Below are 17,837 nucleotides of genomic sequence, written 5' to 3'. Positions count from 1 at the left end.
ATTAAAACTTTAAAAAATTGTTCTAAAGTATTAAGAAAATAGGAAAAATGCAAGTATAACTTAGATTTATGAAAAATATGATTTTATACTCTATCAGTCACTTTAAAAATATAGAAAAAATTTGTGGCAAATATTTCATGATAGCCATTTACCTGAAGTATATTTCTATTTGTGAGTCTCCATGTCAAAGGGTAGTTGTATACATGGACTCTTAAAAAAAAAAAAAAAAAAGTCAGCATCATGAGTACCCAGACATAAATAGTGCACAAAAACTAGTAAAATATAATCCTATTGACCTTCAATTATGTGGAAATGTATCACCAACCAAGGAAGTAATGAAATATAATTGTGTCTGAGATAAAATAGAGCCCAAATAAACTTATTCCCTTTGATATATTTTTCACTTCTAGCTGAAGTTCTCCATTTCCATCATTTCCATCATTGTTCTTGTCCCAAGATTTTCTTTCCTAAAATATAACAACTCTTGAGTATTGTAAAATAATAATAATGACCAGGATACTTGTGTCAAATAAAGATGGAAAGCAGTTTTCACTATTTTGTAATACCAAGATGCGAAATTCAGGGAAGTTTGTTGCTCCAAAGCCTGAAAATATGATAGAGATTTATGATATAAAACTTACAATCACTATTTCCTTGTGGAATTCATTTTACCCCTTAATTGTTTCAAAGAATTCTTATCAGGTCTTATCAGAATAATATAGCACTTGGGGGCAAAGATGCAGCCTAGTAATCCTGCACTGGAAGCTAAGATGGAGAAAATCTCTACAGCCACCATGACCTTTCCCTTGGTGCTATGGTAGACAGGGAGGAAGGTAACCCACACACTGCAAAACAGGAGCATGCTAAACGTCAAGAACTTGGCTTCATTGAAGGTGTCAGGGAGGTTCCTGGCCAGAAATGCTAAAATGAAGCTTCCCAGGGCCAATGAGCCCAGGTAGCCCAGGACACAGTAGAAGGCAGGCACAGAGCCCTTGTTGCACTCAATGATGATGCTTCTGGGCTCAGAGTGTATGTCTATGTCAATGAAAGGAGGAGAAGTTCCCAGCCAGATTCCACAGATCATCACTTGGATCAAGGTGCAGACGGGAATGACAGAGTTAGAAACCCCTGATGTCAGTAGCCATCTCATTGTTCTTCCGGGTTTCATGGCTTTGAATGCCAGAATCACGGTGATGGTTTTGGCCAGTACAGTGGAAACAGCCACAGTGAACACAATTGCAAAGGTGACTTGACGAAGAATGCAGGTGGCTGTGTTGGGACGGCCAATGAAGAGTAAGGAGCAGAGGAAGCACAGGAGAAGAGAGAAGAGCAGGATGTAGCTGAGAGCTCGGTTATTTGCCTTCACAATGGGAGTGTCTCTATGCTTCATAAAGACCCACAGAACTGCAGCTGTGACAAGAGAGAAGCAAAGAGCTGTGCAGGCTAGAGGCACACCCAATGTATTCTGAAATGACAGGAAGGTCACCACCTTTGAGATGCAGCGATTTCTCTCAGTGTTTGAATACTCTTCAGCTGGGCATTGGACACAATGCTGTGCATCTGAGGAAAAAGCAAACACTCAGAATTTCAGTGTCATACATTTTCATGCTTAAAAATGGTCACTTTGTTGTTGAAGTTGGGTGCGGCGGCTTGCTCGGTCGGTAGAGGTGGGGTCTGGCTGCGGACGAGGGGTCGGTCCAGCTCTGGACGAGGGGTCGGTCCCGCTTGGGACGAGGGGTCGGTCCCACTTGGGACGAGGGGTCAGTCCGGCAGCAGACGAGGGATCGGTCTCACAAGGGGTTGCGCGGTTCGGCTGACGGGGTCGCCCGGCGAAGCCGGCGATGAAGGGGTTGCCCGGAGAAGCAGGCGACGAAGGGGTCGCCCGGAGAAGCAGGCGACGAACTGGGGACAAGGGAGGCCAGGCCCTTGTCGGGGGCTCTCAGGACTGGAGGGCGCACGGCAGAAGAACTACCGCGGAGACAAGGTAAACACGCAAGTCCAACTTTATTGAGGGAGAGGCAACAGTTTTATAGGGGCTGGGGAAGGCTGATTGGTCGAAGCCACGCCCTGTTCAGATTGGTTGCCGGCGAAAGGTCAGTGGGCGGTACTGGACGGGGGAGGGGTGGTGGTTAGGGATTGGCTGTCGCTGTTGCTGGGGGAAGGGGCAGGGTTTAGGGATTGGTGGCTGCTGTTGCTGGGGTGGAGGGCAGACTTGAGTTTCCCGCCCACGCCTGGCTGTTGCTGCTGTCGGGGGGAGGGAAAAGGGCAGACTGGAATTTTCCGCCCTGCGCCTGCGCAGGGAGAAAGAAGAAGAAGGGTGCCGCCCCACAGGCATCGTGTGGCGCCATCCGGGAGGAGGGGTGGCCATGGAAGCATGGCTGCCGAGAAGGGGAGACCCGAGGGCACTCTGCACCCATGCCGAGCTCCCTTCAGGGGTGGCGGTGAGTCCGACCAGCCACCCTATTATGGGGGCAGCGGCTTGGCCTGCCGCTGCCGCTCCCCTGCCAGGCCAGCAAACCACACTTCAGCCCGAGGGGTGACCGCAGTTGGGTACTGATCTCCTGGTGAATACTCTGACAAAAAAATTGTAAAATTCTCCATTCCTGATGGAGGAAGAATGTTTTCAGCTGCAGATAAGTGATATCTTAATCAAAATGAGTCTTCGGCATTTGGTGGGTCTATATTGGCTCATCTGTTAGCTTAGTGATGTCACCCAGGACATGGCTGCCTCCCCCTCATTTCACTACTGTCTATGGTGCCTGCCACATGGTAAGGACTTTATGTTATTGCTTTTTTTTTTTTTTTTTTAAGATTGGCATTTTTTAAAAAAGATTTATTTATTTATTTCTCTCCCCTTCCACCCCACCCCGGTTGTCTGTTCTCTGTGTCTATTTGCTGCATCTTCTTTGTCCGCTTCTGTTGTTGTCAGTGGCAACGGGAATCTGTGTTTTTTTTTGCTGCGTCATCTTGCGGTGTCAGCTCTCCGTGTTTGGGGCGCCATTCCTGGGCAGGCTGCACTTTCTTTTGCACTCGGCGGCTCTCCTTATGGGGTGCACTCCTTGCGCGTGGGGCACGTGGGGCTCCCCTACGTGGGGGACACCCCTGCGTGGCAGGGCACTCCTTGTGTGGCACAGCACTCCTTGCACACATCAGCACTGCACATGGGCCAGCTCTACATGGGTCAAGGATGCCCGGGGTTTGAACCGCGAACCTCCCACGTGGTAGACGGTCGCCCTAACCAGTGGTCCAAGACAGGCGCCCTATCCACTGGGCCAAGCCCACCGCCCTGTTATTGCTTTATAATATTGCTCCAAAACTATCAGAGTTAAAGAGTTCCTTTTTCACAATCACACTGAGTGAGGAAAAGTAGATTTAATTATTCCTCTGGGATATCTTAACCTTTATCACTACCTTAATTTCTACTGATTACTGTTTTTTACATGTATATATCTTAACATATGTTAGAGAAAGTCACTTAGCATTCAGTTTTCATTTATTTTACTACTTTTGCAAAGAACTTTTTCCAAATTATTTTTTCGAGGTTATTTGGATGTTGTTTGGAAGATTATTACTCTTATAAGTTTATTTCTGGGGGATTTTAAATTTTTATCATTTTATTGCAGAATGAGGTACAATTTTAAATTATGATTCATTGAATTCTTAATGCAAGGTTTGGTAAATATTTTTTACAGTTTTGAGATTGTAATTTTAGGTAATCATTTAGCATATATTTGATCTCCATGCAGGCAATAGTTTCTCTATTTCAACTATGTAATTCTGTTTTTGTAGCACAGATAATATGGATATTGTAGCAATAATCATTTCAGAAATAATTTATCATGTCATTGTGTCAATAAGCCATATTTTGTGACTTCTGATATAAAGTTCTTCATGCATTTTTTAGAGGAGATATTCATGAAATAGTAGAAAAGTGTAAAACAATCAGTTAATTCTTTCTCACAACTATGTTTCTCAGATACCCATTCATTCCTCTTTGATTCAGTGACTGCCTTTGGATTCTGACTTTATTCTTTAAGAGAATTGCTCTGCACACATAAGCATGTGCATGTCGGTTGTGTGTCCAGTATTGTTTTTCTTCTATTTCTCCTTCTTGGTTTACATCCTTGTTTGTTATTGCAAATCCTTTATGAGAAAAGTAAGTAATTGTTTTAGTTTGTTCATTTCCGAAAATATCATTCATTCTCTCCCAAGTGATTGAAACTAAGGTTCTTAACATTAATACGGTCATGATTATATGGTTGGAATTGTATAGCATTTATGGATAAATTCAAATTTTTATAGTACTTGACTTGGCATTTTGAAAAATTTAGTCACTAATTAACCATTCCATATTTCACAGATATTTCACAATGCATGTTTTATTTTTATATCTCCTATATAGGTGTATTTGAGATTTATATATATGTTGCAGCCACAATTGAGTGTGCCAAATTATAACTTTTATTAGGATCTTGTGATCTCACTTCAAATACATATATATATGTATGTGTATAAAAATATATATTTTTTCTGCATTATATTATAAACTTCCTGAGGGCTAAGTTCGTGCTTTAATTAATTAAACATTTATTTATAAATTGATACACTCATTTATTACAAGTGCATTTCATTCTTTTCAAGAGAGGATAAATAAAGTAATAAAATTCTTCCAAAAACGTATATGAACCAGCTCTGTCCTTATCACATGAAAAATTGCATAACTAAAATCTTCAAAGTACTCACAAGTGCCCTGATGATCCTTACCTTCCAGATGTTAGTATGATCCACCATGAGATCATTGACTAAGGCTGTATCACAAAGCACTGGACTGAAAGAAAAAATGCTCATTCAGATCTGTGCCACAGTTAAGCCTAATTGAATGAGCAGAGCCAGAAGAGACCTTAACCAACATGAGTAACCCTGGTGATTATAACATGGATATGTGAAAATGATCAGTGACTGCATAAACTGAGAACAATGGTGCCTTAGGACCCTATGGAATATTCTTTTGTTTCCTTTATATTGACTACTTCTCAGGTATTTTTATAGATTGGTTACATATTTTCATACCTGTCTGATTGGAAATGCCTCCCTCTGGGCATAAAACACAAGTAAAGCAGCACACAGGCCTTCCTTCTTGTGGAAGTTTCCTGAACCCTGAATGGCAACTCTGGCTACATACAGATTGAGGAGTCTGCCGAAGAAAGAGACAGTTATTGGTCATATTATTGAACATATTACCAATTATGAGGAAACATCTATATTCATCTCCTAATAAGAGAAAACAATTTCTCATCTGTTTTGTAAACAAGTTTCACTCCAATCTCTAACATGATATTACATGGACATTAACTTTATACAAAAATCAAACAATGTACTAATGTATCAGAATACTTTTATTTCACATATCATGGGTAACATCACCTTGGTTTTACTCTCCTATAATTTAAGCGCATGATGAAAAAGACTTTCAAACAAGGCTTATTATAATGGTGGTACTAGGGCGTTGTAAGCCTAATAATATTGCCTTATTGTCATAAGTGTCTGAATAGAAAATGTTAATTTCTAGAGAGGAAAACACAATTACAAAAGTGATCTCATTAATAAAATGAATTGCATAAAATATATAGATCAGAGAGAGAAAAACAGTAAGAATGTGATTAATCCCATTCTGGGTTTTTATTTCCCAGTATGCCACCAATTTGCAGAAACTCAACTGGACTTTAAAGACAAAGGCTCTTTTGTTTAACAAATCACCTGCAAAATTCCCTTCGCTTTTTCAACTTTGGAAAGACTAGGTGAAAGTCATGGTCCATTAAGACAAATGAGCTTTGTTACTGAGTGGTATTGAAATGACCACAGGAAAATGTGAATTGTGGATATGAATTGACATTTTAATTGGGCATTCTATTAATGTTTATAATGCCTCTAATAAGGATCATCCATACATGATTTAGTCTTCTCAAAACCCCAGAGGAAATTAGTAGGTTAATTAATGTAGCCTGTCAGTGTATGCACTCAAATGCTGCATTGTACTTTAATTCCAAATGAAAGATTATAGATTATATACCGGATACTTTAAAGGCAAGTTCTCAAAATATCTGTGTGATTGCCTAATATGAAGTCAAGAAATTGATTTTAATTTACGAATTTAGTCCCGAGATCAAGGGGTGAAAAGTTAATCTAATATGAAGAGAGTGTTGAGATAACTGTATAATAAATAAACCCTACATTGACATGGTGTCATACCTCTTTAAATCCAACAGGCCACTCAATCATCTCTTCATGGAAGATCAAACCTTGATGATGTGAAATATTGGAGACAAATTCTCCCACTTTAATGAGGAGGGCAAGACCAGCAGGGAAATTTATGGTGTTCACGACATCATACTTCACCATAAAATTTCTTTCCTCATCTAAGGACACATCATCACCAGCACTGTTTATAAATTGGATTTTCCTCAGAAGTGGGTGAAGCTGGAAGAAAGGCATAATTTTGAAATGTCAAGTGGATTCAAATTACAGACTGAAGGTCATACCCATGAAGCAAACCTTCACTTCTTGATGACTACTTTTAAGCAATATTTTAATGGTAGAGACTATATTTTTTTCAGGTGTTCACTATTTCATGGATTTAGGTAAGACATTCTTCCTCTCCATGTGAGAGCAATGGAAGAGAACTTGAATAAATTCATCATGCACCTCAGGATATGGTTATAATGGGCTCAGGGGCAACCCTGAATAAAAAGTTCCTTTGCGTTCCAATAATTTTATTTTTCCCTTTTAATTTACTGAAGAAAATTTCCAAGTTATACATTTTCAGACCTTTATTACTTTTTGTGGTTGAATAATGTTCCATTTTGTGTTTGTGTATTTGTATCATGTGTCTTTAATTTATTAAATTACTGCTGCCTCATTGACTTGATGTCAATTTTCTCACAGATTTTATTTGGCCTCTTTGTCTCTCAAGCCCTCTCCCTCTTGGATGATGCACAGCACTCCCCTGGTCTGCAGATCCCTAGAGTAGATCTGCATTTTGCCCTTCTTTCTCTGTGTGAGAGCACTGAGCATGGTCTACCTACTCTGATGCCATCTTCCCAGAACCTCTTTCCCTAAATTTTGAAAGAAAAATCTCACCAGATGGAAAAGCCATGGCTGACACTTTTAGTACTTTGCTCACTAACACCTTGCCTCCATTATTTTTGATGAGAAATCAGCACTCAGTCTAATTGAAAGTACCTTACACATAGGACTAGCTTTATATCTTGCAACTATCACAACTGTCTCATTTTCCTTTGCATTTGAAAGTGTGGTAAATATACGATGGAGTATATTGGTCTTCAAGTGTATCTTCTCTGGAGGTCCTTGAGCTTCTGGATGTGCATATTCATGTCTTTTCTAAGTCTGGGATGTTATTTCATTATTCTTTAAATATTCCATTTTTCCCCTTTTTCTCTTTCATCTCTTAATGTATATACTGACATTTTTGGAGTTTCCCAATATATATATTAGACTATTTTTTGCCTTTAATTATTCTTTATATTTCTAATCCTCAGTTTGAAACATTTCAAATGTTTTGTCATCAAGGTCATTGATCCTTTTCTCTATCACTTCCAATCTACTATTGAACACCTCTTGGAATTCTTTCAAGTATTGTGGACCTCAACTCCAGTAGTTGTCTTTGTTTCCTTATTAAAATTTCCATCTTTATACTATGACTCATATTGATCATTCACTTTTTTCCTGACACCCTTTAGATATTGTTTTTAGTTTCCTAATCTCCTTGATCATTTGTAAGATAATTATTAAAGCTTTTACTCAGTTTCTCCACATTCTTATTGTCTTCATGGTGTTTTCTATAATTTTTCATCTTCCTTTGGACCCACCATCTGTTCCTTTTTCTTTGTTTTTCTTTATTTTTCTGTTGAACACTGTACATTTTAATATAAATTTCCATTTAATGATTACACCAAAGGATCTAAGCCCCCTCTCAGTCAGAAACAGAGTGGACATTCCCATCCCAAATTCCTCAATATTGAGGAATGAACAAACATAAGGGGGGTATGCAATTATGGACAAAAGTAGACTTATTATTATTCTAGCAATAAAGAACTTGTATCATTCAGATAAAGGAAGTGGCCACTGAAGTTCTGAGGGGAGGGAGAGGGAGGAAATGCTGTAACATGGAACTTTGGAGTTGTCCTGCATAACATTGCAATATCTACACAGGCCATCAAACATTTTGTTAACAACTATCAAATTGTGTGGTGCAATGTGTGAACTTGTGAACTGTTGATCTTGGTTAGTACCAATATTGCAATTGTGCTCTTCAGTTAAAACAAAAGTGTGATAATAATGAAACAGGTTGTTAATAGGGGAAATTCAGGGAAGAGTAGGGGGTATATGGGATTCCCATATATTTTTATGGAATATTTATGTAATGAAATGTTTCTTTAAAAATAAAGAAAATAAGCCTATTTTTGGAGTCATTGTTCTGTTTGATGGAAAAATGTATACATTTCACAGAATAATTTAAAATTCTGCACTTTTTGACCTCCTTATATTTTGTGATAAGTTAATAGTGGCTATTTTACAGGCTTTCATCTAATATCAAGAATAAAATTTCTAATACAATTTCGAATAAAATTTCTAATACAATTTCTAATTAAATGATCTGAATTTAACAGTAATATCTAGAGAATTCTCAAAATATATGTGAAAATTACAGGTAAAGGTAGAATCTGGAAAAAAAATGAATATTTCATTTCCTGCTCCTGGTTTCCTATTAGAAAAATATCATCATTTTCCATATCAACAATATATTTTAACCTCTCCTCATAGGTTGATATATTCCCTGTTGGTGAAAGATATTTACCTCCCATGGATGTGGCATAGGTTGGCCTGTGCTTTCTGTAGATACCATTTCTGATTTCACCAAAAATGTTTCATGAATGGAATGAGCCACAGCATATGCAGCATTATAAATGAAATAGCTATAATCAGATATAGTCATCATATCGATATTTCCTGTCATGACCTGTAAGGAAGCATTTGGTGTACACTTTCCAATTGCTCCACATAGCGACCCTTCAAGTGAGCAACCAAAACTGTTAAGCCAGAATTTGCTGAAATAAAAGTCTTCTGGATATTTTGATGGATTAACTGTCTTGAGAAAGTGTTTGAAACCAGGAATATCCCTCTTCTGGTGGGAAAATGAGAGACTTCCGTGGAAAGAGTGCAGCATATGGTCCATCAGATCTGAATTATTATCCCAATTTGATATCATAATCCACACCTTACTAGATGTTAAATAATATTTTCCTAAATATCCCAGTACTATGAGAATCTGCATCTCACCCCACATAATATGTACATTTGCAGTTGAATTGCTGATCTTGGAAACGGCCATTAAATAATTATTAAAATGCTTACTCTTAGTGGTAGGGATCTTTTTTGTAAAGGCTATACAGATACCATTCTTTACCATCTCTGCTTCCAAGTTCCAAGAGTACTGCTCCCCTTTCATATCATCTGAAACAAAGAGTGCCACCCAAGTCCAACTGAAATACAACAATAAACAGATCACTCCATGAACCAGAGAGCTGTCCTTCACGGCCATTTGATACAGTGATGCAAAATTCCCTTTGTCACATAGGAATGGGTCAAAAGTGCCATATGTGACCTGAATAAGAAAATAAAGTATCATAATTTTACATTTAGTGAGATTCATCTCGTTATCCTTAAACAGAACTTTAAAGAATTCGCTATGTTAGAGGTAGAATTAATGGAATATTTGGTGAAAGAGAGACTACAAAGGTCATCATACATTTCTCTTAACATTCTGAGAACACGAAAGATTATATTTTCCCAAACTTTCAATCTTTTAGTAGGGATATGTCATTAATTCTACCCAGTGGTGTCATATGCAAGCAAATCCTAATTTGGAATGATTGGAAAAATTAAATTCTTCATATGTTCATCTCTCGTGGCAGCACATAAAGCATGAGATTCAGATGGAAGACAAATATGCTTGTGTCTACCTCAACTTTCTATGAGGGGCTTTTGAAACAGGAGATCCTCCCTGACCCTGCCAACATTGTTGGTTGTGAACTTTGAGAAAGAAATCAATCTTTATTTTGTTAAACAACGTTTGAACTTACTAATACATCATAAAATAAGTTGTACTGGAGAATATAATCATCTACCTTCACATATTTTCAAAAAATTAATTTTCATAGACAATTCTCTATAGCTAATAAATCTGGCAGTATGATTTCCTAATTCCTGATCATGTTAGATCAGGCCCCTGGAAAAATAACTTTGAGACAGGGAGTTGACTATGGGAATTACACTGGAAGATCAAAATATACACCTGTGGTGAATTTATGGAGGTAACATGAAACAGACAGTATTTCCAATAAATCAGTTTGAATTGATTCTTCTTATTTCCTGTGGTAAGTTGATTTCATTTTCAAGTCATAGTAAATTTATTTCATACATTAAATTGACTCATTTAAGGTACTGAACTGATTCTTAAAGAATCCCTGAAAAGTACAGGAACAAGCTTGAAACTTGAGCACTTTGCATGCTAGACAAGGTACAAAGTCCCTAAATCTGCACACTAGCAGTCATTGGTCTCAGGCAATCCCTCAATCAACCAAGTAAGGGTCATAACCTCCAGTGATAGTCCTCTATACTGTAGAGATTTGCTAAGTGGTAGGGGTCAGTAAGTTGTCAGCAGTCAGTATTCCCTTCTGCTGTATGACGGATGCATTGATGCTAAGCAAGACTGTGGGGAGAATCTTAACATATTCACTTAACTTTCCTTCGTCCCCCTCACCCAAGTTATTATTCGTACAATCACAGGAAATTCATAGTTTGCTTCTAACTCTCATGACATATGTATGCCCAGCTTCAAACATCCCCCTTGACCAAATGTGAGGGAATGGCACAGGGACAGATGAGATTCTCTCCCTCCAGAACTCACGACCATCGTACCTGTGGGGTTTTGTAGAGTTCCAGCAGTGTTCCGATCTCTGCTGAAAATGATGATTCGGTGCCTGAAAAAACGGCCATAGATTTACTTTGTTTTTGGCAATTGTAGTTAGGGAGAGTCAGACTCCCGCCGTAAAGCAATAACAGGGAGCTCTCCAAGGTCCTGTGGTTCCTGGGAAAAGCATTGTAGAGCTCAAAACCCAGGGACATGTTGGGGAGGAGAAAGGAATCCTTGTTGATCTCCTCGATGGCAAAGAGAAAAGCGAGAACATATTGGTAGTTCTTCCAGTACCATCTAGGCAGAGGAGACAGCATTAAAGAATATTGTAAAGTTATGTATTTCAGGAGCAACTCAAAAGCTTCCCTTTAAATGAGAAAATTCTGTGCAGACAACAGAGAGTTGTGCAGGGCATTATGAAAGGGTTAAGGAATACTTTAGTATTATGATATCACAGTCAGCTGGAGAGATTTATCGTCTTGATCCTATAAATGGGAAATGCATCAAAGACAATATGGAAAGATGTTCTTAGTTCATCCTGGCTAAGGAGTGCACAAAACCATCTCAGAAACTCATCTGAAGGACTTGAGAGAATCTCAGATTTGATCATTGTTTCATCTAGAGCTGGAAGCTAGATGGAATCTTCCCTTTTTGCCCATGTACGCTGGAATATTTAAAATAGCAACTGGCCTATCAGTTCTTAAAACAGTTGAATAAATTGCTCTCTGACACCATATTGCCCTGAGGCATTTATAAGGACCTTTCTTTGTTATTTTCTACACTACTAAATATATCAGGTCTTATTTTCCCTCACCTCCCCCTCACCCACCCTGCTGTTTTCGCTATCTGTGTCCATTTGCTGTGTGATCTTCTGTATCTTTTTATCTTTTTTTGGACATCTCATTTTTTTCTCTAGGATTCACTGGGATCTGATCCTGGGGACCTCTGATAGGAGAAAGGGTCCCTGTCACTTGCACCCCCTCAGTTCCTGGTTTCTCTGGTGCCACGCCTTGGCTCTCCCTTCATCTCTCCCTTGTCGCATCATCATCTCTGTGCATGACTCACTTGTGTGAGCACTTGGCTAGCCTCGTGGTTCCTCGGCTCACCATCCAGGCTCTCACGTGTGTGCTCAGATTGCCACACGGGCACTCCGTTCACTGCTAGAGCCCTTGTGCGGGCATATGGCTCACCGCAACAGGCACTTGGTTTACCCTTTGGGCACACCATTTTTTTACTGGAAGGCCCCAGGGATTGACCCTGGATCATCCCGTGTGTTAAGTGGAAGAGCAATCACTTGAGCCATGTCCACATCCTTACATCAGTTCTTATAACAACAGTTTTCTTAAATCGTATTAACCTTGACTAGTGACCTCGTAAGTTATATTTTGTACCTTATGATCATGAACTTCAGCAAATTCTTATTCATAATTCCTTGTTTTCCTTCCTTGAAGATAATTCTCTTTTATTTCTCATTTTATACTGGATCTTACTTATTTTATACAAAGTAAAAGTTAGTTTCTTGTGTATTTAAAGGAACTCTAAAAGTTTTATATTTCCATCTGAAGTAATATTTCCTTTTTTCTTTACCAATCACCCTCTCTACATTTGTTGGAATTGGGTTTTTTTCCCTTAAATTTGTAAATTTCCAGGTTAATTTAAACATTTTGAAATTGAATACATTTTTAAAAAAAATATTAATAAAATAAATATTTTCACAAACAGTAATTTGACTGTTTTCAGGGACTCTTCACTATTTTTAATTTCCCAGATCAAGAGAAATTTTTCTTCTTACTAAATCTGTAAACATATATTTAAGAGGTAGATTTAAACAGTTATAAACAGGTAGAGATTAATATTAATTAAACACTCTTATTCAATTGTTCTCATATAATATTTTCTGCATTTTTACTTCTCTTAAAATTTTTCCTTTATTATCTAAATGAATGGCCAAATTTTTATCTCCTTAAACCTAACAAGAAAGCTTTATGAGATTTTATACACAAGACACTGTGATTAACATAAAGAGTTGCACAGCAAAAATTATCATTTTAGAGGTCCTTGTCCTTAATCATACCTAGTTAAGCTGTTGTAAATTTAGAGAGGAAATTTAAAATTGTTATTATGTTTAATTTTTATGGCATCATATCAACATTTAAGTTAACTTTTTTATTATGATTTTCCAAATATTTAAAATTTTCAGATGTTAAGTTTATCATGATAAATATATTTGGTAGAAAATCTGGCAAGATAGTACACATCAGTGAGATTAGATTTATAATTTTATTTACAACAAACCACTTAAAGCCTCAGATATATATTGGTTGACAAGGGTTCTTCAATAAACTTTAGAATGCACACAGATTTTAACTTATAAAACCTGTACCATGAAATAAAATGGGGGACTCTCCAATCAACTTGATGCTTAAATAACTGAAATATTTTCAATAATGAGACAATGATTTTTGCCCCATTTCTCTAACAAAAATAGAAGTGATCATTCTAGAAAACATGTTTGCTAATGAAGGTTACCAAGTTATTAAGAGATTACATTATATAATGAATTAACATGTACTCAAGGATCCAAAGTCTGGAAGTATAATAATCTAAAATTACTTCAGGGGTGAGGTCTGCCAAATAGTTGTTGGATATCATATTGGTTTCACAAAAACAAAACAAAACAAAACAACAAAACACCTTCTAGAAAGTGGAAGATTTTCATTATTGCCAACTCTTTCTTTGCAGCTAGAATTCATTTGATACCAATTCTAGTTAAATATCTTACATGGCAAGAAGTTTTTCAGATCAATATATATCAGGAACTAAGATGCAAAAATTCTTAGCAACATTTTAGCAAATCAATCCAGAATTATATAAAAGAGATAATACATTCTAATCCGATAGATTTTATTTCAAGTGTTCAGGCTTTACTAAGCTTCAAAAATTTAAATAAATTAATATATTGGCAAAATACAAATGAAAACATATAATAACCTTAATAAATACAAGTGAGATAAATCAACATCTTAAACAATCAATTCTCAAAGGAAACAAAAAATAAAAAGAACTTTCTCAAATTTGTAAAAAAGTACAAAACATACTATTGTCACAGGGAATGTTTGAATGCTTTCCAACAAACATCAAGAACAACAAAAGAAGCTCATTTTTAACCCTTTATGTTTCACATTTCTTCTGTTTTCAAGCATGTGTAGTATGAAGGGAAAAATATTGAGAGAAGGAAGAAAAATATGTAAAGTTCTCTAAAGACTCAAATGACATATATCTCTGACTACAAAATCCACTGAGTCTATAAAATAATGCAATGTTAAGTGAATTTAGCAAGCTTTCAGCTTAAAAGTGCAACATGTGAAAATAAAAATTCAACGGTATTTCTATATACAGACAATGAACCATTATTAAAAATATTTAAAACCCTGCTATTTACAATAATATAAACAATTGTGGTTCTAAGGTTTGAGTTTATCAAAGATGTGTAAGAATTTTACACCAAAAGCTATGAAGTATTACTAAGAGAATTATAAGGAGATCTTAATAAGCTATATTCATTTATTGGAAGATACATTATAGATAAGATGCAAATTTTCCCCAAATTTATAATGAATTCAATAACATTTTTACTAAAGACCTAACCGTTTTTTCTAAGGGGGCATTGGCAATCTCATTCTAGAATTCATATAAAAACACAAAGGATCAAGAATAGACTAAACATTGAAAAAGAATACTTTTGGATTCTTACTATGTAACTACAATGGTCAAAATAGTGTCATTTTTTTTGAACATAGGGAAATAAATCAATGGAACAGAATAATAAATCCAGAAATAGACACACAAAATTGATTGCTGAGAAATGTGGACAGCAAATCGAAGGCAGAATAATCTTTCACAGCAATGGTGCTGAAACAATTGTCTGTATGCAAAAGAAAATGAACTTCGATCCATTCCTCACATCATAGCCAAATAATAATGCAAAGTTTATAATAAAACTAAAGGAAAAATGAAAATAAAGTATTTAGAGGAAAACCTGTCAAAAATAACTATAACTCTAGATTATGAGAAAATTTCTTTAATATGACATGAAAAACACGATTGATAATTTTTTTTAAATAAAATGAACATCAGATTTCACTCTTTGAAAGACATTTTCAGGAGAATGAAAGAACAAGCTACAGACTGGATGAAATTATGTGTAAAGCCAGAATATATAAATAACTCTCAAAACTGAATAAGAAAGCAAACAATTTAAAAAATGGGCCAAAATTGTTGACCTAAAGACTCACCAAATGAGATTTTAAAAAAAGATTTCAAATAGTATTAAAAAACATGTTCAATGTCTTGGCATACATATCTGCAATGCAAATTTAAAATACACAGTAGTTAAAAAGAATGGGAAGATCAAAAGATGGTCAATTTCAAATGCTATCATAACTGTGGGAAACCTATGGTGAAAATGATTGATCAACTAACTTTTTTGCTATCACCCAATGCTTGCAAAATGGCCAAATTATTGTTGGTATGTCCCCATGAAATGAAACTTTGTAGTCATTAAAACAATAACATCAATGTACATTTGTTTAAAAGAAATTATGTCCCTGAAATATATTAAGTATGGTCAGTTTTTTGCAAAATATAACTGACAGTGTGTGCCCTTTCGTAATCTACACAGTCTTGAAAGGAGGTAGACTGAGATTTCTCTGGCTGGAGAACAAAAGCAGAGTACAAAGTTAGACCTCCAGGCAGTGATCTGAACAAGATGCCCATGATCAGCAAGAAAAAGTCTCACTTTCTCCACAATATACCTGAAGTCAGAAATTCATTAAACCCTGTCTTTCAATTCCTGAAAACCTAATAGTAGTAGAGGGAGGACAATCAATAGCTGCCATCAACCAAGTAATGGGTATGCAGAAAATAATTGTCATAACATATTCCATTCCATATGTTGCCTTCTAATAAGAAAAAGTCCAAGAGGAAAGAAAATTTGAAATGGAACAGCTAGAAAGGACCAGAATTGGTCAGGTTGAGGTCATCAAGAAGATGAGATAAAACAAGGATGCAATTTCAGTGAAAATATGAGCAAACTACCTATCACCTCTCTCCAATGCAAAGTGAGCTGCTGAAATGACAAGCATTAACTCTAAAGGGAATTGAAAAGACCAGAGACGTTCCATGGAAACAGAATGGATATTACCTACTATTCTATTGTGGATGTGGCATGTTTATAAATTGAATTTTTGAGATGAACACACTGCTATTTCTACCTATAAATCACTAATAAAACAAACTATATTTTAGTTAAGTTGTAAAACTACATTTAAGCTCAATATAATTACCAACCATTAGACAGATAAACCACACAGTCAGATATAGTTCAGATTTCATGCTCTTTCTTAGAATTTCCTGGAGAAGTTAGTAACAAGATCAAAGAGAAGGTTATTAACAACTTTTGAAAGATTACCTACTTTTCTTTTCTGTCTTAGAGGAAATCAGTCTGGAATGCATCATTCCTAATAGGATTAAATTATTATTTCATGGTACATGTGCTGTCTAGGGTGGTGGTGCTCAATGGCCCCTGGTTTCTTGAGAAGTCACATTTCAGCAATGCCCTTGTCACCACTTGCTACTCAGTCTGAGCTGCTTATCCTAACACTGACCACAGGACAAGAGGTTAAGTGACTTTTTGGACCAAGCAGGAGAAGGGAATGGGGTCCCTCTGGTCTCACTCATGCTAAGTCTTCCAGGCAATGGACATGGGGATCAGGTCAAGGGTGTGTACCACAAAACACATTGATTACTTTCCTCTGTCTTGAGGCAAATGTGGAGAAAAAGATAATATGAATGTAATAATATGAAAAATAACAGAAAGACCATTAAAATACTTCAGTGTTCATTTCTCCCACATATGTGAACACCTGACATAATTGTCCTGGGTAGTACACACACACTCACATACACATGGGCAGGTACATGCAAGGACTTACATATTATCTTTCAATCCTTCGCTTGGCTTGACCATAAAAGATAATTTGGAAATATCTGGCTCAACCATCAAGCTGTAGAGTGGGAAAAATCCTGTCAGAATCAGATCCCCATCTCTATAGACACTTGGCTTCAGGTACCATAAACAATCTTCATAAGTCATACTGCACATATTGGGTAAAGGCTGAAGAAATAGGAAGAAACAGCATCCCTGGAACACAGAGCCAATGACCTGCATCTCTGCTGAGCCACAGAAAAGCTGGAGTTGAAGCTAGAATGCAAGTCCAGACTCAGCTGGGAAAATGTCCAAAAATTTTCTGCCTCTTGACCATGTGCTAAGGAAGAAAGATAGACAAAGGCAGAGCTAGATAAATAAAGGAGGTATTTATAAAGGAGTCAGAGTTTTGAGACGGCACCCTGAATTTCACTATCATCAGAGCTGCTCTGGCTTCCACTGCTTTTCACAGCTTCACTCGAGTCCCACGAGGTAGCACTCGGCATTCCTGTGCCCTGGGGCTCTGCACCTGTCAGCCACTAAGCTGGTGAAAAACAATCAGGGGAAACGTGTTTTCCCCACCTCTATGATTTCATCATGTTCTTTGACCTTTAATCTTCAGGGACCACTTCATTCTGATATAAAGCATTCTTTAATCTTAAATCCATGATCAATGCAATGGGAGGCAATTGAGTGGTTGATTCAGAGTACTGCTCTGAGTGAGTTATCACTTAGAAGGGCCTTTTTTTTTTTTTTAAAGATTTATTTATTTATTTTAATTTCCCCCCCCCCTCCCCTGGTTGTCTGTTCTTGGTGTCTATTTGCTGCGTCTTGTTTCTTTGTCCGCTTCTGCGTCTT

General features: G+C 36.9%; 1 protein-coding gene across 1 annotated transcript; it reads right to left on the bottom strand.

Annotated features, from left to right (window-relative positions):
• Positions 1 to 646: 646 nt before the first annotated feature.
• LOC131274904 (vomeronasal type-2 receptor 116-like) lies at positions 647 to 17,147 on the bottom strand. Its single transcript, XM_058283284.1, has 5 exons — positions 16,987 to 17,147; positions 10,999 to 11,290; positions 6,250 to 6,477; positions 5,071 to 5,194; positions 647 to 1,560 (listed from the first exon to the last, which is right to left on the bottom strand). The coding sequence occupies exons 1-5, from the start codon at positions 17,145 to 17,147 to the stop codon at positions 647 to 649; spliced, it is 1,719 nt and encodes a 572-aa protein (XP_058139267.1).
• Positions 17,148 to 17,837: the final 690 nt, after the last annotated feature.

The sequence above is a fragment of the Dasypus novemcinctus genome, chromosome 21 (genome assembly GCF_030445035.2).
Source record: "Dasypus novemcinctus isolate mDasNov1 chromosome 21, mDasNov1.1.hap2, whole genome shotgun sequence".
NCBI classification, from domain to species: domain Eukaryota; kingdom Metazoa; phylum Chordata; class Mammalia; order Cingulata; family Dasypodidae; genus Dasypus; species Dasypus novemcinctus.
The sequence above is the reverse complement of the archived record's forward strand: the minus strand, read 5'-3'. Positions and strand labels throughout refer to the sequence as shown.

Coding starts and splice junctions, on each gene's coding strand:
- LOC131274904 (XM_058283284.1), bottom strand. CDS start 17,147: ATGACTTATGAAGATTGTTTATGGTACCTGAAGCCAAGTGTCTATAGA. Junction 11,291..16,986: donor GAAGGATTGAAAGATAATAT/GTAAGTCCTTGC, acceptor TCCTCTGCCTAG/ATGGTACTGGAAGAACTACC. Junction 6,478..10,998: donor AACTCTACAAAACCCCACAG/GTACGATGGTCG, acceptor CCTTTCTTCCAG/CTTCACCCACTTCTGAGGAA.